The sequence below is a fragment of the Metopolophium dirhodum genome, chromosome 9 (assembly GCF_019925205.1).
Source record: "Metopolophium dirhodum isolate CAU chromosome 9, ASM1992520v1, whole genome shotgun sequence".
Classification (NCBI taxonomy): Eukaryota; Metazoa; Arthropoda; class Insecta; order Hemiptera; family Aphididae; genus Metopolophium; species Metopolophium dirhodum.
The window spans coordinates 7,777,653-7,805,392 of NC_083568.1; the positions used below are offsets into that span (position 1 = coordinate 7,777,653).

Genomic DNA, 27,740 nt, shown 5'->3' on the forward strand with positions numbered 1-27,740 from the left:
CCATCGATTCTGTCGTATGCCGTTGGTCTTCTCTCTTGAATAGTTGAATACGGCTATTGAATAGCCAGCTTTGTGTGCATAATTATCATATTATTAGAAACGACCCAAAAGACCCAATTTAAATCAAATATTCTTGGAAAATTATGATTAAAAAAAAAAAAAAAACCGAAATCGTGACTTTGTACAAAATAAAAATAACCGACTGTCGAAACACGTTATGAATTAAATAGGTATGTATTATAATTAAGAGCATTTGTATTATAATTTGAAACGTATACTTATTTAATAAATGTTTTTATTACAATCACTATAATTATTATTTGTACGCTATTGTTTAAATTTATCACAAAAAAAAAAAAAACAAATAATAATATCACTAAAAACTGTTATGACGACAAGTTAAAACATAAAATAGATTCACAATTTTTTATAATGACACAATAATAATAATAATAATAATATTATATTATAGTGTACAACATATATCTCACGATTTTTTATCAAAAATTTCATCTAATAAACAAAACACAAAATACAATTAACGACGAAATGACACTTACCTTTCGCAGGATTTATACGCGGTAGCTTTTACGGTAGTTATATACGGACTCAAATATTTTAGTTACAAGACATTTCAAAACATTGGCTACATAAATTGTGTCAAATTGTTAACGTGCTTCTATGATATTATAGTCTTGCTTCTTTTTTTTCCGCTCTCCGAGTGAGGAGCGCACGCGCACTGATGTACCAGCACTAATAATATATTTTTTTACGTTATAATATATCGACATTATACCCCGGGTTAGGCTTGTCAGTCGTAAGACACTAATATTTTGTAGGGAATCTGATTGATTGGATATCATCAATGACGATATTGTTCCCCACACGACGAAACGCGACAGCATAGCGAATAATCGTAAAATAACGATTATTATGCCACTATTGTGGTTTTTGATGATTCTAGGCGAGTTTAATAACATATTAGGTCTCTTAGTCTATGACGACGGCTCTTGGACGGCGCCGGACGATCAGACGGTAAGGGCATAGTTTCAAAATTGTCCGTGAAACGCAAAAAAAGTCATCTACAGCCAACCGAAAGGAGAGCCGCTCTCAAAATGAGTAACCTGCTATTACGGATTTCAAAATTATTATTTATCATTGGGAACTTTTAAACATCGTTCTATAAATTGGGTAACACAAATGACAAATAATACCTCTGGCAGGAATATAATATAGGTACATATAATGCAAAACGGTTATTATTATTTTTTTTCAATTAAAAATGATTGAAACGAAAGGAAATTTAGAAGATGATAGTTAATATTACATAAAGTATCCCCATACCTAGCTAATATACGGTTTAAAACTAAAAAAATTGTGACTATTGTCGTTGAAAATGTACAAAACCACCTGCAAGAGGTAATTATTTGTGAGGTAGAAAAGACTCTACCAATATGACAAATGTGTCAATTATAAAGAGCGCCAATGCAAACAGTTGTGTGTCGCCACTGACGCCACTGCGGCCGACGGACGATGTCGAGGAGTAGTACGTTAGTAATTCATTAGGTTTTGCTGATTTCCAGTCGTATAGGGAATAATATTGCGAAACATAATGTTACGATTCGAACGGTGAAAAACAGTAAATACGTCAAACGAATCTCGGCCAGCCCGTCGGCCGGGAAGTGTAGCGAAAAAATCATTAGTTTTATGTATACATATTAAAACAAATTTTATTGAAAGCACCCACCCAGCACCCACACCGCGTCTCACGCTGTACGCAAACATTATGCAAGCAGTACTAAACACTATATTATGATATTGTACATCGACGTGAACATTATACACAGTAACAACAAGTGTTTGGTATATATTTTGAGTTTATTTTTATTTACAATAACTAAAAAATATCGTAAATTTACTATAGCATTTTTTTTTACCATTGTTATCATTAATATTAAATTATTACAATAAAAAAATTAGGAACTGGTAGATTTCTCTGTTTTTTTTTTTTTTGTTTTTGTAAAAACTTTTTTTTTTTACAACAGTTATAATATAATATAATATTCATATATATCATACAATATACTGCAAAAAAGGATTTTTATTTTAGCGTATCTAAAATTCATTATACACATAAATACAACTACACACAGGCTGGAGGGATGAGGGGGGAGGGGGCACAGGGGCACAGGGCAGTAAGCTTAATTTGATAACAACAATCTGGTATAGTAGGTGCGCTCGAAGAAACAATAATACAAATCTACTTTTTCAACAGAGAATAACAGCAATAATTTACATTAAAAATAATAATAAATAAATAACTATAATAATATAAAATATAAAAACGCATAAATTTCAAATTTACCACTTTACACAATTTTCTTTTATATATAAATCGAAAAGACATTTTGTTTTTTTTAAAAAAATATTCACAATTCCTCGTTTTCAAAATACAATCGGTTTTTTTAGTTATAATTTTTTTTTACGCATTAGTAAGCATTGGGGAAAAAAAATGGTAACCCACTATTAATAATAATAAGACGGGATGAGGAAAAAAAAACAAAACAGTTTAAAACAATGATTCTAAAAATTATAAAAAAAAAAATAATATATATATATATAATATATATTATGGTGGAGATACACATAGAGATAGGTTCGCAGAATTATATATATATATAAATATGTATACATATACATTTATTTATATATATGTATAAATATATACATACACATACATATTATGTGGGGAGTGTGTGAGCCATTAATGAGACAACTACAGTCGAAAAGTCTTGTCAAGCGGAATCGCTATTCTTTTATGTGTTGTTATCGCGGAAACAAAACACAATAATGATTATATCATATATTTATAAACATATTATAATATATTATGTATGTATGTACCTATAATTATATATATATATTGGCTCAGACGATTTTTTTTTTTTTTTATATATTAATATATACGTTTGAGGTTAAAAATGTCACGAAAATTACGATTTTATACAATATAAAACACTATAACATGATCAATTTCGAGTGCGTTTCCTATCATATAATATAGCGGCACGTATATTTGAGTTGATGATATTTGGGACGACGGGCAAAACAATATGAGAAAAACGCGACGACGGTGCACAGACACCACACACGCCAGAGGGGATCGACGTCGTCGACGACTATACGACGACAGTAAAAATTAATATAATCAAATAACGCACATCAAAACTAGTCGAATTTTATGTGTCAATATGCACGTCGTCGATTATACATGACATGCCACGGCGATGATCACAACACAACAATAAACGATTATCGATACAATATAGTACACGAGATACAAACAACTACAGTTGGAAACGGTCCGTTTAAAAAAACAATTTTTTTTTTTGGTTAAAATTTTATTACATTCGATTTTGAATTTCTCAAATTTTATTTCGCGCGTCGTGTGTGTAAAATCCTCGGCGTTGGGCTCTCGGGACGACGACGTGGCGTTGTGTGTGTGTGTGTGTAGGCGTGTGTGTGTTCGTGTCGTAATCAATTGTTGTGCCTGTATCGTAATAATATATTATATTATTATTATGGCTGCCGAACGACCGTTGTGCCGTGTGTGTGTGTGTAGTATCCGCGGCCCGTTGCGCGGTCGACACCGAAAATATTGTGTTGAACCTCCCCGTGAAAAAAAAAATCGTCATCTGTCGTCCGCACGGTTTGCTCTCCTGAACGTATAATAACTTTGGAATAATTAGCAGCTGCAGTCGTCTCATACGATCAAAGGTTCTTGTCGCGAACTATCTTCGGGGCGGTGGCGGCCGTCGCCGGAGGATCGCGTCGACTGTTCCTGCGGAAGAGAAAAACAAACGTAATCCGTCAAAAATCGTATTTTCATTTCAAGTAGGTACTTGTACACAATATTTAACAATATATCGTTTCCCATCATATTATACCGTCGTCATCGTCGTAGTAGTAAGTTTATAATAAACGCGCGCCTGTTGTTTTTTTTTTATAACTCGGACATTAACATAATATATTATAACCAACCTCACGTCTCAATTACAATGATTTCGCCCACGATTTGTACTTAAATTACCACGGTAGAGGATATAATATAGTTATAATAACAATGATAATATATACGCACACGATGTTTTCTTTCCCTCCCGACGTTATATATATATTAAAAAAAAAAAAAAGGTTTCAATGAGTGTATAGTTTTATATACGCGCCGCCGCTGCCGCCGTATATATTTTTTTCTTTCTTCGTAAAGAATAGAACGCCGACGACGAGCATATAAAAAGATCGTAAAAAACCATATATTAACGTATAGATCAAATTCGCATCCGACTCCTCTATATACGTATAATGTATATTTTAATACGTGTGTGTGTGTGTTCTGTGCTGCTTAGCATACCCGCCTGCACCATATTTGGACAAACTATACGGTGGTGGTTGTGTGAATGTACATATATGTGTTGGGCTTTAAGGCTGTGCGAGTGTATTATTATCATTATTATCATTATTATTAGCGTTTCCTTTTTTTTAATTAAACGAGACGCGGCGGCATTTATGTTATTATGTATTCACGTGTGCAGCAACAATAATAATCGTCGACGACCGACGACGACCTAAATGATTAAAACCGAAAAACGGAAAAATAAAATAACCGCGTGGGTTTTATATTCGTAAAAAAAAAAAAAAATAATCCGTTTTCGTCCAATAGAATATACCGGGCTCGTATTTTGTATTATACTCGGGTATTACACCATAATAACACAATATACACTCACTGTGATTACTGTCTTTAGAGGAATTGTGATGATCGTGTGCTTCGGACGATACGAGAACGGCCGCTTTTCCGCGTCCGTCCAGTTGCCGTCTACCATTCTGTGAACAAGATAACAAAAACTAGAATTTAGACGATACTACATTGTATTATATTTGTAAAGGTTTATATTATAACTCTGCAGCTGGCTGACTTACGAGACGTCGGCTGCGTTCAACTTGAGTTTCCGCTGTCTCCTGGACCTGACGTAAAACGTGGTGCAGATTATGAACACCAACACTACCGCCACGCTGACCCCCGATGCTATGCTGGCCGATTCCAGCATCACTTGTCGTCGGGCAGCTGTGGAAAATCAAACGTCGAAACAATATTAAAACACGAGAGTCGTCTACAATGTTATCGTTGTCCGTATTGTCATAATAATATTATACACGATATTATAGCATTTTATATAATAAAATATTTTAAAAACACGCACACCACATGTACAGTGTGGGCAAGCAGAGCTACGCGGTTTAAGTCAAACTTTACCGTCGCGTATACATAATAGACACTATAGGTAGATAATATATAATAACATTGTGTACGCATGCCTATTGGCTATTATGATAATAATAGTACGACGCGCGTTTACTTTGTACGCTTTATAATATTATTATTATTATTATCATCTTATCGTTGTTTTCATAATGGACGTGGAAAAATCGTATGCGATACGTAATACGTATATTATAATCGAGCGGTGTCGTTTTCTTTTTATTATTATTATTTTAATAACGCGGCGAGCGCTGCGACGGAGGAGGGATGATGGCGCATACCTATATAGTGGGTAAATCATTAGTATGCCGGACCGAGCGCGGGTTTGGTATGCGGTCTCGTTTCTTCTTTGCCTCCACCTGTGCGCGCTCAAGTCTACACACGACGTTATGTAAGCACACACACTCACACTCAGGCATGTATACCGTGCAAGACGCAAGTCTACATTATTGTTACACTAGCGATTGTGTGTGTGTGTGTGCACCGGTGTCGCCACGGCCCATTCATGATGCGTCCGATGCAGTTCGGACGGTCAAGTCTCTCTCTCTCTCGGTGGATTTTCGTCATCGTCTCGACGTGATGGCGCGCGAGCATTAATATATTTATACATCGTAATGATGATAATAACAATATTAAATCAAATCGAAATGTGGCAAACTCGGACGAGGGCGGGCGGCGGTTGCGGCGGCGAAGGAGACGAGGTCGCGGAGAGACGACGACGGTCGGGTCGCCTTCGAAATAAAAAAATAACTCACACAATGTAACCTCCTCCTCTCGTCCACCACCTCCTCAGCCACCGCCTTCGCGCCGCCGACGGATTTGTTGTTTCGTTTATGTTGCGGCGGCGGCGGTAATAAGAGATCGCGGCGGACGGCAATCAATCGATTTCGTCAAAAGCTATATTATACGCTGCAGCGCAGGTCCCCACCCCCCTCGGCCACCCAAGTGACACGACATCGTTTTTATTGTTTTTGGTTTTTAGGTTTTTTTTTTTTCTCCTTTTTCACTCGCGTTCGTTTTACAATTTGAAAATAGCGCGCGCAGACGATTGTGTGCGCCGCGCAAGTGGTGTGTGTGTGCGCTCGACGGTTTTAATAAACCGACCGCTCTCTTGGACGGCGCCCAAAATCGCGGTCGTAATAATAAAAAGAAAAAAAAAATGTAAATCGGTATAGGCTTCGTGTGTTGATTTACTCGTACACAGATTTTTATTGTCATCTCCGCCGCCACTGTGAACAGTAATTATTTTCGAATGAAAAAAAATTCCGTTTGTAAAAATAACGACGTCCATCAACCGCTCGCGCGTATTACATATTATATATACATCGCGTTGTATATATAATATATATATATATATGCCTAAGTATAATATATATATTTACATCGTGTATATATATATATACCTAAGTATGATGTGGCGTGGGGATTGTCTATCAAACCGCTCTGTATACGCGTGTGTGTGTTTTTTTTTTTAATTTTCATATAAGACGCGTACACACACCAGAGTTTTCGGTAACTCGGTATCACATTATAATAATAGTATAATATTATAATGATATAGACGAGCGCGTGTATGCGAGGTACGCATAATAGTATACGTGTAATATCATACGTATTATACTACTTACTCGTGTACGAGCCGTCCAAGTTTTTGAACTCGCATCTCTGTCCCATGAAGCCGTCGGGACATCTGAAACACGAAAAGCACATTACATTTATTATAATATAGTACTATTACGACACGGGCCAAGTGCCCAAATACAATGCATAACGTCATGATATTATATTAACAGCATTACGGAAATAATAATTTATTATCATATTATGGTTGTGTGTGTGCGTGTGTTGTGTGTGTTGCGTGCGTCTATATGGCACGGCGCGGAGTCTAATCGCCCGGGAAAAATCAAGTATAACAATTAAAACGTTATCGCGATAAAATTCGTATTTCCGTCTACTATAGCGTACCACTGCATTAAAGTACCGTACAACGTATTTATTATAATATAAATTTATACAAATGTATATATATATATATGTACACACACACACACACACACACACGCGTAGTAATACACTGCAAGTAAGCACAATATATTAAGTATAATATGTGTAAGTGTGTGTGTGTATACAGTAAGTTAAATTCGCTTTCTGCGCCAAAAGCACTCCTTAGAAAATTACGATGCCCGTTGCAGCAGTAATAGTATATTGCTGTGTGTCTCGACCTTGTTCCGAATTGATTTTTATCAACAACAAGTCACTTCGTTTGTGTAACGGCCGCGGGTGTAATAATTTCTGTTTCAAAGGCCGTTTGTGCGTGTCTCGTTAATCCGATTCTTTTTAAACGTATAATATATAAGTAATATAATACGATTTCCGAGTAAACGTGTACAATTTTCGAACATTGTCTGAAGATTTATGGAACCGTTTCCTTCTCTCTCTCTATAAATACACACACACACGCACACATATACATATTATATATATTACGGTATATACACTATAAAATCGTTTCCCAACACACAAGAAACCCACGTTCCATATATATATATACGAGCAGAGTGTGTGCATGTGTATTCGGTATACTCCTCTCTCCGACTAAAATATGTTTATGCATGAGTAATTCAAATGGATTTTTCCTTTTTCGGCGTCATCGTAATTAATAAGCAAATGATTTCTCCGTGGAAAGTTTCGTTTTATTTCTTCGTTAATATTCAAAATTAAATTAGAAACCAAAGGGAAAAAAAATCGTAAACTGCAGATGCACACAATAAAATACATAGGTATTATACGTGCAGCGCACAACGCGCACACGGTTATTACTACATTCGGAGAATGTAGATATATCTATACGAAAAACGACAAAACGTCAGAAAATGTTCCGCAATATTGTCCACGACAATAATCCGCGAATGAACTACGGACTATTATAATATATCATCACAACGGAAAAACGGCGAACGCGGTGGGTAGGCATATTATACACGTATGTAATGTCTATATGCATATGTGTAATACGCGGTGTATTTCGCACGTTTATTTTTAACATCTAATCGCCCGAATCAACCGTTTCGGAACGTTAAACTCCAAAGTTTAATCTCGTACGTTACCTATGTATATATCTATACTCGCGCATATACACTAATAATATATTCCCTTCCAACAGCAGCTCGCGAAACGCTTTTCGATCCGACGGACGGACGGCGCGCACGAAAGCCGCACGCAACATACACAATATGCATACGAGTATACGCGCGTCAGAAATCGGATGCGCAACGGTCACTATCGTAATACGAGAGAATAATCATATTTTAATACGACACGACGTTTTGTCTAGGACGGTCGAGGTTTTCGCGCCGGACCTAAAGCTGCAAAGCCACGCGATTCGTTCGCTGTATTATATATTATCACGATCGCCGTGTACGCGGGTTATACAGCGTTATATTATATATTATTATGAGCACGACCGAGGTAAATACCGCTCTATATCATATACCGTACCACGCGTATATATATATATATGTATTGTCGAACATGCCTACCTACATTATTATTATTATTATTGTTATGTACCTACAGAGTTTTCCTGCAGACGTCGTCGCGGGGCCGCGACGCGCAGCTGCAGCGGGCGGGTTTTCGGGTGTGCGGTAGGAATTTTTGAAATATTTGCGACCCCGGCGTACTGCTGCGCGCCACTCGCACGGTGGCGGGCACGGGAGCGGGAGAGAGCGAGAAAGAGGTCCGAAGGATATCCGTGCTCGGGCATTAAACAGATACGTGACCCGCAATGCGGCCCGGGGATTATGTGTGTACACACACGCATTTAATAACGCCTATGTACATATATAATAGTGAGCGGTGTGTGTGAGTGCAGCGCGTACACCTATATCGTCCTCCCGCCGTCGTATATTCACATATATTATAACCCGTCCACCGCCTCCGCCCCGCACCCCGTTCGTCCGTATATGTATACACATATTATATGCGATATAGGTACGTGCATATGGGTACGTAAGTATAATGCATACTTGGGTACGTGTACGGTTATGTGTGTGTGTGTGTGTGTGTGTGTGTGTGTGTGCTAGCGTAGCGCCGGCGGTCGACAAAACGCGATACACTTATATAATATAATATATTATATGTAGATGTAGCTGGTGGTTGGATGTAATAATTATATTGTTATATTACGATTATACAGTGGCACAACCGGGTAATTTTCGAGGGGAGTTGGATGGGAACGCTAGAAAATCGTCGAACGGACGCGTAGCTTAGGAAATATTTTATAATCTATACAGCGCAAAAATAAAATCAACATTCTCTGAAACATTTTTTGTTACTTGTTTTAATTTTGAATGCATATAACAGACGCAATGTTGTTTTGTATCAATACATATAGCAGTAATATATTATCGTTCTATAATGCTTACAGGTAAAAGCTAATTAAATGAATAGATATTAAATTCAATAACAACGAAATCTTTATCAGAAAATGTTGATTTCTGATAGATATTGAATAATTTGATAATTTTTACTCGTCTAACTTATAAGGCGAGAGTGTCCGAACCCGAAGTCCACCCTCTCGGGTGTGCCACTGTATTATTATATTATTACGCGTAGATGTATATGATTCAGTGGTTGAAAGTCACTTATAAATACTCGTAGATACTCTTGTAGATGAAGTACGCTACCGTAATATAATGTTTAACGAAGTTTGCACATCGCCACTTTTATATATGCAAATGTAAGGGCGCTACGCTATTATTTTTTCATTGGTTAGAAAAATATTGTCTGTATATAATGTTTGAAAAGGAAATCACAAACGATACTATCAAATCGGCCAGTATCGAAAAAACCATGATATTTCAAATTTTTTTATTCATGAGAGTGCATTGATTTAATACAATCGATTCAAATTTAGAATGGATCTCATTTAATTTAATTTAGGATAAATGATAAATATTCTATTAGTTATAAACCATAAATGGTCTTAAAAGCATCTTTAGGAGCATAGTCACGTTTACAACGGACAATAATAATCGCGGTACAATGTCACTCTCACTACAAACGCAGTTACAACCAACCGAAGAGGCAGTATACCTATGCTTAAAGGGGGGTACTCCCATGTTGCTCCGACGAAATGCATTTTACTTATAATTTACGCGCAATCGCTTAATAGTATAGGAGGTATACCTACGTGTATAACTAAATCATAATATTATACTCACTCGCAGTTGTACAGCACAGATTCGCCGATTGCGATGGCGAAACAAGTGGCCTCGTTGAGACAATACCATTTGGCGTATACGGTTGGACAGGGGGTGGTGTGGAAGGTGACGTTCGGCCGTTCCGTCGGCTGCAACGGTCGCGGTTTCGGCATCGACCTACTCGAACACGCGTCTGTAACAAAAAAAAAAAAAAATAATTAAAAACCGAAACAATAAAATCATCTTAAAATGTAAAATACATGGTGCAGCACCGACGTACCACCCATCCCAGGGACGGGTTAAAACTTTAAGGATCCCATTTTCGGGCTAAAACTTATCCTATTGACTGATTATAACAAAATAACGAATGATGGTCAAAAATTGCAGTGATAGTTATGGAATCTAGTAATGATATAGATATACACAAATTAAGAACTGCAGTTAAGTGCAATCCACAGTTAGTCTTCAATTGTTAATATACACGAAAACCGATAAGTAATCACGTCCTGCAGTGATATACAATATAATATATTATAATTATTTAAAATCGACCGTTTTTATTTTAAAACACAGTTATTTCTTTTCCTAAAGAAAAAGTCTAGGATCCGAACTACAGTTTCTCATATTTTAAGAACAGGAGCCCCTAAAAAATACGTGTGGCCCCGGGCAGGTGCACCCCTTAATTCCCTCCGTCAAATCCGAACCTGCACCTATCTACACGATACACTATAACAACAATAATATATATATATATATATATCATGACAAAAAAAAAACATGTGTGGTGAATAAGACATCTAGGTAGTTATATATATATATATATATGATATATTGTGTACGCGAGTCGTACAAGAACAATGGCCGCGATCACATACAACACACCTAGGTATATATAGAAGGGACCTCCCGCGCGACGAGCCCGGACATCCGATATCTTTCGGAGCGCTCGGCGCGTGATAACGGTACACGCACTTTATTGTACGAAAACGGAGCCGGAAGGGACTATAAGTATTATAATATGTTATTATTATTATTACGACGACGTATAATAGCGTGCCACCGCCGCAGTCGCGATGTGTTATATGCTGTTTTATTATGTACATGTGCATGTCGCACCCCTCCCCCCTCCCCGGTGGGGCGGTTTAAGCACACGCGCGCGAGCGCACAGACAATGGTTTTGCCGGTATCGAGACGCACCGGCGACGACGACGACGACGACGCGGAGGGTACGGTGGCCACGAAGATTATATTGTAACGCGCCGGGCGACCCGAAACGGATGTACGATTTGTATTCATTTCGAGATCATCGCGTCTACAAACACACACACGCGTGCGCGCGTCGTTTTTTTTGTTTTTCGTTTTATAATGTCATATACGTCTATAATATTATACGACATGATACACCTCTTGAAGTGTGTGGGTGGGTGGGTGTTGGTGTGCATGTGTTTTTATACGCACGACAAGATTACGAGGAGCTTTTTCGTCTCTGGCGTTGAAAGCGATACTGCAGATAGCTATATATAGTATTATATAATATATAATGGTAAGTATGTATAGGTAGGTCATGTTTCGGTTTATTTTCAAGCGGACCCCCGCCGACGAAATGTAAATATATTTTAGATCGATAAAATCCTTTCGAATCAATCACAAAAAGTATTATTTATCTCGATACATTTTTTTCCGGTATTTTTTAAAATGCTTATGTCGTACCTACTTATATTTTTTCTTAAGGATATCGACATTCAAGCCCTGATCATAATATATATATATATTTTTACATTTTAAATCATGTCAATTTATGACATAATATACTCTGCACAACGGGAGAACGCGTCGCGGTCCTACAAAATTTGGTTCTTCTGCGCATCCCTACGCGTGACATAGTGGAACCCGTCTCGATGGCAGGGTGTCACGTGGAAAGCGCAAAATCGGCGTGTTTCCTCGCTGCACAGAGTACAAGAAGTTATCATTTTTAAACTTGTTTTACGATTTACCCAAAACATTTATATAAAAGAAAGTTATATTTGTTGTTTATGTTTCAGGGATTAGAAACGCTTATATAAAATGTAGTACTTGACACATTAGCTTTTTGTATCAATTTTGATAATCACAATAACGAACCATAAATTACGTTAGGTACACCCATCTACAAAATATATACGTTTATCGATAGCGGTTGTTCGCGATACAGCGATAAAATGATTAAACTACACGACAAACCCAGGTATCTACAGACTGCAGTTATATCACAATTACTCGTAAAGTCGTGTCCTACATGTAATATTTTTTTATATATATATATAGATATATTATATTGTTACGTTATATCATAATTTTGTCATTAGCCACACGTGCAGTCGGGCAATACTTATTATTATTGGCTGAAGTCCGAAATGTTGTCATTAGCCAAAAGTCGTGATGATTAAACTAGACATACTATATAGCCAAGCAACAGATGATACCCGTACCATACGAACATACGTCGGAACTTATCATCACTGACCATATTGTATTAATTCGTCATCGGACGACGGTTTGAAATTCAAAACATAAGTAGATAATAAATAATAAGGCTCTCACAGTAACACTGTATGTATATGGCATAATTTAATCAAAAAACATTGTAATGCACGAGTAGGTATGTATATTATTTTATCAACAACGATAATATACTATACACTGAACCATTCGCGCGTCCCGGTCGACCGTCGAGAACGTATAATATTTTAGACCTGGATCGGCGAGTCGCTGAAGTACGTAGGTATACGTATATATCGACCACGGTTTTATAGGACATAATAATATTATCTTTAATAGATAAGACCCACATTCGCATCTTGAATCGCGGTACTGACGTACTGTATACCGAATATTGACTAATATTATATTATATGTTTACGAATAGAGTCTATTATGACAATTCATATCGATACGCGCGTATATAACATAATATGTATAAGGTGTATTAAACGTATGAATATATATATATAGCTACGTACTGCGGGGTGTTCGAAAAATTGTCGTGTTGAGGAAAATAAAATAGGAAGGTACCTATAGGTTTGATACGGATAACTTTCCGTGTTTTTCTCTATTACGGTAAACGCGTGTGTTCGTGCGTGCGTGCAGTAGTACATTATTATAAGTATAATCGACGAGAACACGGTGACGGTCGGTAAAACGCGCGTAGTGGTACCTATATAAATAAATGTTCATAATATTATACGTATATATAGTGTATACATTATACATAGATATAATATGTATATATTATATATATATATACATTGTGTCATGCAATAGTAATTTTCGTAGGGAAATGTCGTTAAGTGTTTATCCGCATTTTTGTTCATATCAATTTCTTATAATATTATTAATATACGGTAATTTATTTAAAACTGGATTCATTATTTTACCACGGTGAACGGTGTTTTTTTCTCTCGTCCATGGGAAATATCGTATTATATACGTACCATAGAAACTACTCGCTATAATATTATATACGCGCGTGTTATATACGTGTATATACATATTATAGAAACCGCCAATTAACCGAGTTTTGGTATTTTTCGAGTTACAGCACCTGTTTATCGTTATTATTATTATTATCATTATATTATTATTACAGGCGAACAGATGAATTATAATAACTCACTGCGGAGTATCCGTAGTAGTTCGTATATATAGGTGTGTACAGGAAGAAAATGAGAATCCCGAGTACAGACGAAACCGAAATTCCGCCGCGCGATAGGCGGGGCTCGCGTCGGGGGCGACAACATCGCATACGTTGTGAGGAGACAATCGTGAAATAATATTACGACGTGTAAACTGCGCGTGACTATATGGTGACCTCCTCGCCGGTGCCTCTGCACCAGTGCCGGCGGGCTGCATCACACCGTGATAATAATATTACATACGTGTGGGCCGAAAAGGAGCGAAAAAGTATTGTAATAACAATATAAGGGACGACGGAGACGACGCTATCTATGATATACACACACGCGGGCCGGCGGCGGCGGCGAAGAGACGTGCCGCCGACAAACGGTCTCCGCGAAAATTGCGGTGGTCTCCTCTCCGCGGTATGCCCCGCCACCGCCACACGCACACAATATTATATTACACCCATATTATGATGGGTAGGCTGCAGGTATGAGATATAAAAATAATTGTGTTGTCACGAGGGAGACGACGGCCGGTGGTCGTAAAAGTCAGACCGTCGGCGGTGGTTAGGTCTTCTAGTTATACATTATTATAGAGATTCTCGTCTCTCTCCCTCGGCACCACCCCACCGCCACCTGTCGTTGTCGACCTCTCAACGTTGTCTGTCCGTTTAAAAAAAAAAAAACGTCTATTTTCTTTTTGTATCCACAAACCTATTATATATACGCGCGGCACTGCAGGTATATGTACGATATTCGCGCTAATGTAATGTTATTACTTATTACTTATTATATAAAAACGTACTATATAATACTAATAAAAGCTTGCGAAAAAAAATAAATAAATACAAACACGAATAAAAAAATCGGACCGCCCAGAGTATAATATAGAGTGGTGCACTAAAACACGCGCCGCCACTGGTAGTCAAACCTGTGTGTGTGTGTGTGTGTGTGTGTGTGTGTGTGAGTGTGTGTGTGTGTGTGTGTGTGTGAGTGTGTGTGTGTGTGTGTGTGTGTGTTTTTATATAAGCGCGCGGCGTATGGCGTGCGGGTCAAATAATGTAATTAGTGGGCGGTGGCTGTGGCGGCGGCGGCGACCGGCGAGAGAAGCGCATCGCCGCCGTTCGACGGCAGCACGAAAACGCCACTCTATATTATATACGGTCGCCGAACGAGATTTACGAGGATAAAACAATAAATATAATTAGAGAGACCTATCGCTGCAACGGCAGCAGTCGCGTATAGTACATATATATATATATATATAGGTACAAAGCGCATAATATAGTTACCGCCGATGGTATATAAATATATATATATATATATCAATTATATTATACGATATATATTTTATAGTGCTCGCGGTGTATACGTACTGCACCGGCGTGATGTGTATATAGGTTATACACCGTGCGCGCGGAGTGTGCGCGTATATATATATATATATATAATAATAGCGCAAATCGTCTTTTCGGCCACGACCTACCACACGGCGGCGGTCGGGAGGCGGTCCAGTGGCGTTTTTTTTTTTTAATTCTCTCCTTGCCCCGCGCTGCATTTCCACCCCCCCCCCCCCCCAATCATGGTCGTCGGGAACGGGGCCGCGCGTATCGCGTGATTAGCGTGAAAAAGACCGCCGCCAAAAGTAAACACCGCGCCGCGACACAAAACGCGAAGGTATACCTACTTACTTACCAACCCATACCTATATCTACCCAGTATGTATACCACCTACCTATGTAATATATAGACACACGACGCTTTTGAGCTCCTCCCGAAAACGCGGCAGCAGTCGGCTCTGTAATTACGGAGCCGGCGCTTTTTTACGGTACGTTCGGCGGCGGCGGCGGCGGCACAAATGGACAAATCGAAAATTGTTTTTTCTCTTCTCATTCATCTCCTTTCGGTTAATAATCTGGGAAAACGCACCGCCGTCGTCTACTTAAAGGTATATACCGCTGCACGGAGTGACGACTCGCCAACAACGCCAAGTACCCACTTCACGTGTGTGTGTGTGTGTGTGTTTTTGTTGTCATTACTCATTATCCAACCGGCCGACCCCCCAAACGTGTGATTAACTCGCGCGGCGGCGTGTGTGTGTAAAATGATTAGATCCCCAGACATTATGTGGTTATGTATCATAAAGTTGTTTGTTGTCTTTCCACCGTCGACAAGCCGGTCGCACGACGATTTCCACCCGTAATTCGAAATAAATAACAAATATTATACCAAATCACCACTACTATAATATTATCGTGGTATACTTCGCGGTCGCTGTTATACGTAAAAGTGTACAACACACTCACCGATACTCGTCACCAAAACGTTTCCGTCCACCGAAAATCGCGGTGTAATACACATATCGAACAGAATTATGCATAATATGTATTTAATATTTATGACGAATGTGCATACCTGATGCTATCATTATATTTTACAGATATAATATGTTATTTAAATTTTAAAGTGATAAACACTTTTATAACATTACCGTTTTAATAGTTTTAGACGTTTTATAATACGTTATACAATAATAATATATTTATTGAATATTTTAGTATAGGTCTACCTTAACTATATCTTAAATTATCTTCTGAATTCTCTTATGCTTTATCATTTTTAATTGATAAAATATAAATAAACTTTTAGCATTATATTTCCTCGTTTTCATTTGACTTTAAAAAAAAAATGATCAATTATTAAAATTTTGTAATATTAAATTATGTATTTTTTGAACTAACCTGAAAGTACCTATACCAACTAATTATGGTTGCCTATTTGAACATGTTTTTGCATTTCACAAAAAATTCTGTAGCATTTTTTAGTATTTTTTATACGAAACTATTACACACGAAATAAAATATAATAATAAATATAAATATCCTCTTAAACTATTCCAGAAAATCCCACTAGAATACTAAAAAGAAATTGGCTAAGAAGTGACTTACCAAACATAATATATTGAGTAACAAATCATTTCTCAAAAAAAAAAAAAAAAATAATGATAATTAAAACAAAAAAATGTATTAATTATTATAAATATCAGAAGTGCCATACTAATGGGTTTCCGCCCCTTCCCTCATGTCTTCATTTAATTTATATTTGTTTCTGTTTATTATACATCTAATTTACCTATTGTGCTTGTGCAATTATCAGTATAGTTTGTAGATATTCTTTTAATAAATAAATAAATTTAAAAAAACCAAAAATAAACGATAATATCATATTATATCATATTATAAATTATAATATAGTTTAATTATTTTTTTTTCGTTTTTATCAAACAATTTTATGGTCATTATACGCACTCGAATGCCATTAAACGATAAAATAATAACATGCAAGAGTTTATAATATTATAAGTCCTATTTAAATATAGCATTATAATAATAATATACTAATTATACTGAAAACGATAAACAACTAATGTGTCCGTTGCTGTAATATTGTGTGCGGTCAACGTATTTTTCGTATTATTTATTGAGGTTTTTTTTTAACTATATAATAAAAAGTGTAATATATAATATCGTTGTGTAGTATTTATTATGTTATTCACTACAATGGTTTGAGAGCAAAATATGTTTATTATCGTAGTCGAATATCAATTTATTACGATAGGTTTATATTATGCTTTTTTCATTTTCGTTTATTTAACCGTAAAAAAAATATTTATGTTAATGTTTATGTATTAAAAAAATCAGTTTTCCGTTCAATAATAAATGGTCTCTATAAAAACTAAAATACAGAACATTTTTAACCGAGTATAATTTTTATCGGATATATATATATATATATAAATATGTTGATACTTTATACATTGTTAAGTATAATAATTTTGTTTTATGTCGTCTGGAAACATATTACGTAAAAGACTACTTTCGGTCGAAAGAAAACGCACTATATATTATATTATATACGATGCGAGATAACGTTATATACCTACACGATAAAATAATAATAATATTTTAGACTGAGTTCGCATAAAAAACACGAATACTGGTACACATCTAACCTACATATAGCTCATAATTTCTATAAAATAATAGGCAGACGGGAAACCTTTCCGAGACACACAGATTAGATTGCTAACCCATATCCACAATACCGCACTAAATATACTGCAAAATGTTGAGTATTATAATATAGGCTATAAAAAGTGTTTGAGAGAGACAGACACAGAGAGAGAGAGAAAGAGAGAGAGTGAGTCAGAGAATGGTGAAGATGCAAGATGCGGGAGGGGAATACAGCATAATGAATAAACAATTTTTTATTACCAAACCACCATTAATAAATTACTTACTAATGGTTAGGTCAGAGAAATTTGTTGCTTTCATTATCTGACAGTATAATATAGGTACATATACAACATATTTATGTATTATATAAATTTGGACGAAAATGATTATTTGTTCAAAAACATATCACTAGCCCGACTTGTTGGTACCTATATACACGATTAGCGCTTGTAAAGCGGCCACAACCCCCCGCGGACTTTACATTGAAAATACAATTCTTAAGTATAGCGGAAGAGTGGGGCGACAAATATCGAGTTACACACTTACACGCAACGGCGGCGTTAAAACCGACATTGTACTCGTAGTGTTAACGCGCTGGGAATACACATATATTATTTTAAAGAAAGAAAAGGCTTGACCTAGAAATCACTGTACACCGCAGTTGGTAGGCCTCAAACCGACAGTCGTTTGTTTTAATTCGGTCAAAACATTGTACAGCAGAACAGCTATTATAGTCGTGGGCTTAAACTGAACGCTGTTACGTCAACGGCTGACGATCATATTGGATACGATTAAATTTAGAATTTTCTTTCGGCGGTGCGCGCAGACGGTCGACGTTTCACATGTGATACTCTATTGGAACTGTAATCGAACAGACGCGTTGAACGCCGCAATACGATCGTAAACGGCATACGTTATAATTTATAATATAATAATAATAAAGTATAAAGTATAAACAGCTATATAGAGCGTTATGACTTATGATATTAAACAACTTAACAACACATCATCGTAGAAGCTATAAAAATAAATAATTTAATTGGATTTCTGTATAGTGGCGTAGTTGAAAACGCACGTACAAGTCGCTTGCTTATAATATTATGTTATATTACGAGAAAAATCGACGAGTAACACATATTTTTTCGTTATTTACATGTATACCAGTGTTTGTGCGTTAATTTGAATTTCAAATCACCGCGTCGGATTCTGATGCAAAAGTGCAACCTACAAGGTACATAATACAGAATACAAAAACGTTTATGCGCACACGTACAACATATTTTGTGCAACCGACAGTCCGCGAAATATATTATACGTACTTAACGACTGCGTGCGATGAAATGCGTATTATATTGTCGTTTAGAATATAATATAATAGAGATTTCAAAACCAACAGGGACGTATATACCTACCGTGTCAATAAATTGCGCCGCGTGTGTGCGGTGTGGAAAAACACAATTTGTTCTACTTGCACGATATTTTATTATGTAAGACGACTACAAATATGTATAGGATACACGGTACACACCTATACTACGTATACATATGTTATACGCTCAGCATCACGTCGCGCGCAGGGTCACAGCTCGCGAATAAACGGTGGCAGCGAGACGTGTATAAAAAATGCTGCATATTATACCTGCTGTAGTGGTCACGAGCAACAAGTGTTTTGATAAATGATTGCGGCACATTATAACAGTTTTCGGACGATTTCCGAATGGAACACGGAAACAATTATCTATGGACACTGCACGGTGCAGCAGGTGGCGCGGTAACGATATGAGCTCTGAACGACCAACAATAATATATATATACAATGCATTACGACGCGTTTCACCCGAAGTACAAAAAAATTCGAAACCGTATATCACTACGATTTTTTTACCCAGGTATACGAAAAATATATTATGTAGGTACATGGAGGTCCGTAATAAATAAATATCTAAGGACGTGTCCGTACAGGAATTTCAATTGAGAGGACATGCCGGCGGTAACGGCTGCATCGTGACGAAGGTTCCATTGATATAAACGTTTTTTTTTTTTATTCCATCACCATCCCCTTTGCAAGCGACACGACACACACGTGGCCGTTACCAATACTCATAATACCAAATATAATATGTATAGGTATGCATGTTATAAATGTTATAATATTATAATAGTATGTACATTGTATACGCAACAGCCGCGGCGTCGGTGCAGATTAAAAAAAAAATGTTTATCGTATAAATGCATAACCTAACGCGTTTGGTTTTCTACGTGTGCGATACTACGACTGCCCCGACAGCGACGTCGACGACGGGCGATGACGACGTGCCGAAAAAGGAAAATAATAATACGTATAGGTACATATTATAACGTAAAATATCGGTTTTCTGCGTTTTTCGTATAGAAAGAGCGACGGCGGCGGGTGGGATAAAGAGAGCAATAAAAAGTAAGTTGAATACAATCATATTATTATTGTTGTTGTCATCGGAGGGAGGAGGCGGAGACGACCGTCGCGTCCAGCTGCGAGTCGTACACACAGACAAACCGACCGAACATAAGCTGACGGCGGCGTATGTGTGTGTGTGTGTGTGTGTGTGTGTGTGTGTGTGTGTGTTGATTACGAATAATATATACGGCGGCGGGGAGGGTGTGGTGCCGGTAAATATACACACTATAAGGATTCGGATTGTGTGGCCCAATGTATATTTGGTCGACGGATGACAAATGACTAATGTCTCCGTATATGTTCCATACGTCTCCACCGTCTCTCTACCTCCGTATTATATATATTATTATTAAATCGGTGGTGTCCGACGATATTTCTATTACCGCGGGATTCGTGTGTCTGTGTCTGTGTGTGTGTGTGGGAACTCCCGCTGATTATTATTTACCTTACCCGAGCGAGGCGCGTGAGCCGCAATACATATTATTTATATATATATATATATGACCCAATCGTATGTAGAGGCTGTAAGTACGGACTAGTGGGTGGGCTGGGGGGGGTACAAGTCGATAGGGCGGGGGTGTTGGGGAAGACGGCGAGAATATTGTAACGCACGTATGTACGCGGGTCCGACCGGTGGCGGCGGCGCAGGACAGTTTCGGAGTGACGGACGCGGTGGCGGCGAAGGATGGTCCTCCGCCGGGAGCCGGGGGGTCCGTGTGTACAAACAAGCCGCCTCTTTTTGCCGGCTTTTTCGGTCCTATTAATCATGACCGTTAATCGGTTGACGTCCGAAATTATTATATCGTAAATAAAAGTAAAATAATAAATAATAATAAAAGAAACCCACGCTACGCGCGCACCGTGTGAAAATCGTCGTTACATTGTCGATTATTATTATTATTATTTTTTTTTTTTACGATTCCATAAAACATTGGTTCCATCATTATAATATACATGGTAGGATAAACGGAAAGTAGTAGTAGTAGTAGTAGTAGTAGTGTTAATAGTAAATGTAGTAGAAGTTAACTACAGTATAGCTACCTACATATATATAGTAAAAAAACAGTCAATATAGATAACGCGTCTACTGCTGCTATATATGCCTATTTGGTTTTATATTATTATATTATGTAGTGGGTATGATTATAATATTATAATAGACGACAACGACGACGACGACTGTTTTACGGAGAGGAAAATTTCACTGCTGTCCTTATATTACACACACTCGCACACACGAATAACACTTAATATATTATGTATATTTTTCTCCTCTAATTATTCGCTTCGAATGGTCCGAGAGACTACTTCTCGTTAACACGCGCGCCGGCACAGTTATAAATCACCGAGCTGTTTTTTAAACGTATATACAGGCGTATAATAATGATAATGAAAAGCACCACGGACGGCGAGACAGCGAGTGTGTGCGTGTCCGTGCAGTACACACAGTCCGAGAAAAAGGGAACAGCGCACAATTTGAATAAATAAAAAGCGTATATAATAAAAAATAATAATAATAATATAATATAATGTATACGGTCCCAGCGAGTGTCAGCATACCAGTTCGGTAATAAATATCACCTGGGCCGTTTTTCGGCGGCCTTTATGTGCCTACACACAGACGTACGGGTACCCCCCGCCCCCCCCCTACCCCACACACAACCCGCGTATAATATGTGTATGATAATAATAATAATAATAATAATAATATTATAATACTCGGGCGACACACGAAGCGTTTGAAACGCGCCGCCGTCCGTCATGACACATACACACAGCACAGGCAAGCACGGCAGACGGGCACAAACTCGTATATACTTATAATATACGCGCGAGCGTACAATGCCCTCGACGTAGCCACCGCTTTTCGTCAGTGGCGACGGTGGCGACGACGGTTGCACACGCGGGGGAGTGTCGACGGGGAGAGATTGAGATTATTATTATTATTTGAGATCGTCAGACGAGAGAGTGAGCGAGAGAGAGAGAGAGGGGATATCCTGTCCTATTTAAACAATGTCGCGCACAAACACCAGATAACCGGCCATATAGTATATTTAGTATCACCTGCGCGGCGTTTCGGGGTTCGGCACGTTCCCGGGGCACTTGCAGCAACCACACAGAGCATGTGTGTGTGTGTGTAGAAAGTCAAAGATAATGTCTCACTACACAGCTCGCGCCAGTCGGATTCAGAGTTTGTACTGTAAACCCGATCAAACACCGATTTCGTCGTCATCGCATAACGATACATGATATTATACACAGTCTATGCTCACTAGGTACACACTGTATTATATTGTACATAAGACGAAGTGCCAGAACGGCTTAACCGAAAAAAAAAAAATGTATTTAATTTTTTAATTTATAGCGGTAAACGCGTTCTGTAATTATGTACTATTTTACCGAAGCCGAATTGGCGCAGACCCACAGACATTTTCCGCTGGAGGATGGCTGAAGCGAAAATGTATTTAATTTCACGGCACTGACATTGAAATTATTTGTTCAGAATTAGAGACTATATAGAGGCTCAGTAATAACTCTATGTGGATTGTGAAGGATTAGGCAGTTTTGGATCTCCGTATTAACTGCAGATAGTTAGACCTACCCCGATCGAATACTCAACTACTTACACGTTTTGTTATTAAATCTGTAGCCTATACAAATACTAATTTTAATTATATTGTCTCGTATTATATCGAAAATATAGATGTCGGTCATATTAAATGGGATATCGTAACCCCGGCGAGAAGTTGATTAATTACGAAATCTTTCTTAAATTATTATTATAGTATACGCGCTCTGTAATCGTTAGGTCTTTAATCGCGTAAACGACATATTATATTATGTTTCGTTAATTTCATATTGGATATTAACGAGCGCGCCTATCGACTATTAAAACGCGTACTGTTATATATAATAATTAACCTAACCTATAACTCATCAAAACCATTAATTAATTGGCACTTAATAACCGACGACGTTTTCTGACTTATTATTATCGGTATCGATTTCTATTTCATAGATGAGTGGCTACGGATAGAGCCAGTGATATATATATAGGGATAGAGAGAGAGTGAGAGAGAGAAAGAGAGGGGTAGAGTGTGAATGAGAGTATGCAAGAGAGAGATTGCGGTGATGGATTAATGAGAACCATTTATTTAGTACGCATTTAAAACTCTTAAAGAAAATACAAGTACGACTACGGACTTCAATTGGGTTTCATTGAATACTTTTTTGTGTTTGACTAATCTCATCGTCAATATATTAGATTTAAATGTTTGATCATAATATCTCAGCTTTATATTATAATCTTCTAAAATGTCCAAGTTTCTGGCATGCTGACAAATATAATGGAAAAAAGTAAAATCAATGTTTGAAATTATAATATCATTTTGCCACATTTGTCCGTTTAGAAACTTCATGAACAAAATATGTCTACAAAATATAAGTTCTACGCGTTCGTTTCCACAATTTATAAAGAACGTTTTTTGGTCGGGGCGTCAGCCGTCTCGGCCGTATTTCTACTGTGACATTTTTTTTTTTTGCTTTATTTTTATACATATATACTTATCTAAAATATAGGCAAAAGATATTTGGACGAAATAAATTTACAGAAATGACGTTAAAGTGATTGTTTTCGCATTTTACGGCCGGAAATGAAACGCGCAAAGTCACTTTTGGTAAACGCCTAAAGTTACGAGGCCAACGATCGGACTTGTTTCTTTTTGACCCTTTACGGCCATATATTATATAGTTTACTGTCTTCACGCACCACACCGGTGGCTGTGTCGGCGGTCGATCGATTTTTGGTACGCGAAAGACAATAACGCGTCTGTTCGATGATACATTAATTAGGGTTAGGATGTTTGTATATGACTTTTACATATTTTTTCTTTTAGTCATGCACATTAAATGCGTTTGGTAAGAAAAATATAGAAGCAGAAGTATTTAATATTATTTTGCATTTGTATAGGCATTTTTAATAAATCTTAGATTTCAGAGAACATTTTTAAAATATTTATATACACGATACACTTAGCAAGCCAGTCATATCCATAGTATAATATTATTGATGGGTGTCGATACTCACGCGAACACGCTAGTATGAAACATATAGTTTCTTTTAATAATGATTAATGACGTATTAAACATTTAGATTTAGTGTAATTTGATTTTTTAATGCAAATAATATACATTTTTAACGTATTTTATAATTTCCTATTCGATTGTTTTAACGATGAAATGCATAATATAACGCAAATTTTATATACTTTAACATTTCTTTGGGAAACATGCTTTTTTCGTTGTTGAGTTTTTAAGGTCATAAACATCGTAACACTATAGAATAATATATAGATATAATCTGTTATTATTATGTTGCGTTAATGGGTTAATCTAAAACATGATAAACACACGTGTACAAGTAGTCGTCCCCCCAACGATTATCGGAAAACCAACAACATGTTATACATAACGCGATCGCTCGCGGTTAAACAAAACCTTTTTTTGAACACGTTTATTTTTCTCCATTTATTGAACTCGCGTCTTTTATACGTTCGAGGTATATATATACCTACTTTTCGATTGATTTTTTTTTTACGTTAAATTCAATTCATATTTATTATTATTATTTGAATTTATTTCGAATTAAACGCGGTCACGTTGTGCGCGATTAGCGATATTAATATTCAGCTCCTGTAAACCGGTGATCGTATACCGATATAATAGGGATACCTGTCGTGCTGCAGAAGCGATTGTTTTCGTACGACTTCTTCGACTGATCGCTGTCGTGTTTTTTTAGTGCGTAATTTTCGGAAACGTTTCCGGATCGACTATATTATGTATACAATACGAGACATGAATATCGATGATGGGCGGACGGTCACGACGCGTAAAAAAAGACGAGTATGAAAAAATATGAAAAATAATATTGACATACGGTGGTAATATTATTTCGGTCACGCGGAACGGTATCGTAATAAATACGACTGCGCCGCCGCCGCCGCAGGTATATTCGTTTTTTCGCAATCCTGTTCTTCTATAGTCCACGTATACCGTCGTCTAATACTTATACACGCTATATTATATACAAGGCGATCATAACCCGCGAAAAAAATTCTTTTAATTTTGATATTAAACATTATAATATTTTAAAGCCAAATTGTCCCAAACACCCAAGAAAATTGTCCGATGGATGGTAGAATTACCATGACGGTGAGTATATAAGAGCGATAGTAAGATACTAACTCTACGATAGTATATTTTTATCGCAATTTTTGCCGCCATAATATTATATGGGTCGTATAACTGATATTAGTTGGTCCAACCCTACACATATAACTGCAATTTGTATAATTATTAATTGCATACCTATTAGCAGCCTAACCACCGCCATTAGTTAAAAACTTACTGAAATTAAAAAATGTATATGGTACTAATAACAATTTAAAAAAATAAAGAAAATCCTATCAAAATATGCAAAACTTGTATTCGTATTGTATAGGCTTTCACGTAAAATAATGGATTTTCAAGATAAGTTCGGTTATGGTTTACCTCTACTATACCATGTTACCACCACCACTACAACTGTGGTCGTCGGTGCAGGAGGTGCATATATAATGGTTATAGGTATAGTGGTGATGGCGGCGGCGTCGGCGGCGTACAAGTGTCACAACCCCGCTTCGTCCCATGCAAGTTCTTACGTTACACGAGGCCCCCGAAAACCGTACACCGCCGCTTGTGCATGGCTTCGGGTTTTTCGGTGCGGCGCGCGCGCGACACACTGCTCGCAGCGGTTCTCCGTTATTGCGAGCAGGCGTGCGTGCGTGCGCGCGCGCGCGTATTATATACCGCGACAGGCCTGCGGCGCGTTGTACCTCTGCCGGTGCGAAACGGTACCGGTGCGGTGCGCGGGGCGCGCTTTGCTTTGCTCGCATGAGCTATCCCAACTATTTCGCGCTCTGAATACACGCACACGCGCTGCACGGCCCGGTACAATAACGGACTGCCGGTCGTCTCTTTGCTGCAAACGCGTGTTGCCGTTCCATTAATATTGTAGAGCGAATTGACCTATCGTATCAAACTACTGGAGTTGAGGACATTATCAGTAGTTCGCAAGTTGGCTTTTTTACGACATTTAAATTGTTGTACAAGTTATGATAGTATATGCAGGTAAAAAAATGTAAATGTTCGTTCATCGCCGAACGTATATCTACATAACATTATATTAAAGACAAAGTTTGGTAATCGGTTCACTCTAATATCGTATAAAGCTAACCAGAGAAACCCGTCGGTTCTGCTGCAAAACGCAAATTTGCCATGTTCCGCGTGGATCGGTGGACAGGTGAGGGAAAACTGCAAACGGTATGCGCCGACACCACTTTAAACGACTATCCGACTTTTACTACCGAACCACAGCGTTTACTATACATATGTACCAGCTATACCGTATATATACAACGGCGATATACCGTACGTTATAAGGTCGGTGACCAATCGTGGTCCTCCTTCTCCGCCTCCTCCTCTTCCAACTATCACTATACTATATATACTGTTCCGAGAGAAGTTTAATTGTGGTGTGTCATACTTATCGCGGATCTGCGGCGGATCGGAAACGAGAGAGAAATCTCCGACGACTTTGGTTTTCATTGACGGAACCAACAACAATGGACGTGATATGGGAGACGAGCGCGCGCGAACCTGCAGCGGTCCCGAGGGAGACGACGACACGTCCGCGCGGCGAACAATCAACACGTCTGCATACACAGACACACTCACGTTTTTAAATGGGAGAAGGCCGCCGCGTTATTATAATATACATTAATACACGTGTGTACGTAATATGTATATAGTAAAGCACTCGGTCACGCGTAATGTTAGGTTGGCATACGTGGGGCCGTGGCGGCCGCCAAACGTGCCGCTTCCTGTGCGCTCCGTTGCCGCCTCCGACGACGACGACGACGACGACCGCGCGACGATACCGGAAACGGCGGCGCATATGACGTCGTCGTCTTTACGTTTTAATAATATTATTACATTACTATTATTATTAACACTTTGGCCCCTCAGAGCCAGCCGACACAAACGATTTCACAGTGAAATCCATTTATTCGGCGA

At 37.7% G+C, this 27,740-nt stretch overlaps 1 protein-coding gene across 3 annotated transcripts in view; it reads right to left on the bottom strand.

Annotated features, from left to right (window-relative positions):
* Positions 1–2,083: 2,083 nt before the first annotated feature.
* Positions 2,084–27,740, bottom strand: part of LOC132952309 (uncharacterized) — a 68,772-nt gene continuing 43,115 nt past the window's right edge. For all 3 annotated transcript variants that reach the window (XM_061024581.1, XM_061024582.1, XM_061024583.1), the window contains exons 3-7: positions 10,543–10,714; positions 6,949–7,010; positions 4,981–5,125; positions 4,788–4,884; positions 2,084–3,841 (exon numbers count right to left, since the gene is read on the bottom strand). In XM_061024581.1, coding sequence (XP_060880564.1) covers positions 3,764–3,841; positions 4,788–4,884; positions 4,981–5,125; positions 6,949–7,010; positions 10,543–10,714 — 554 coding nt within the window. In that variant the 3' untranslated portion in view covers positions 2,084–3,763. The remainder of the gene's footprint in view (positions 3,842–4,787; positions 4,885–4,980; positions 5,126–6,948; positions 7,011–10,542; positions 10,715–27,740) is intronic.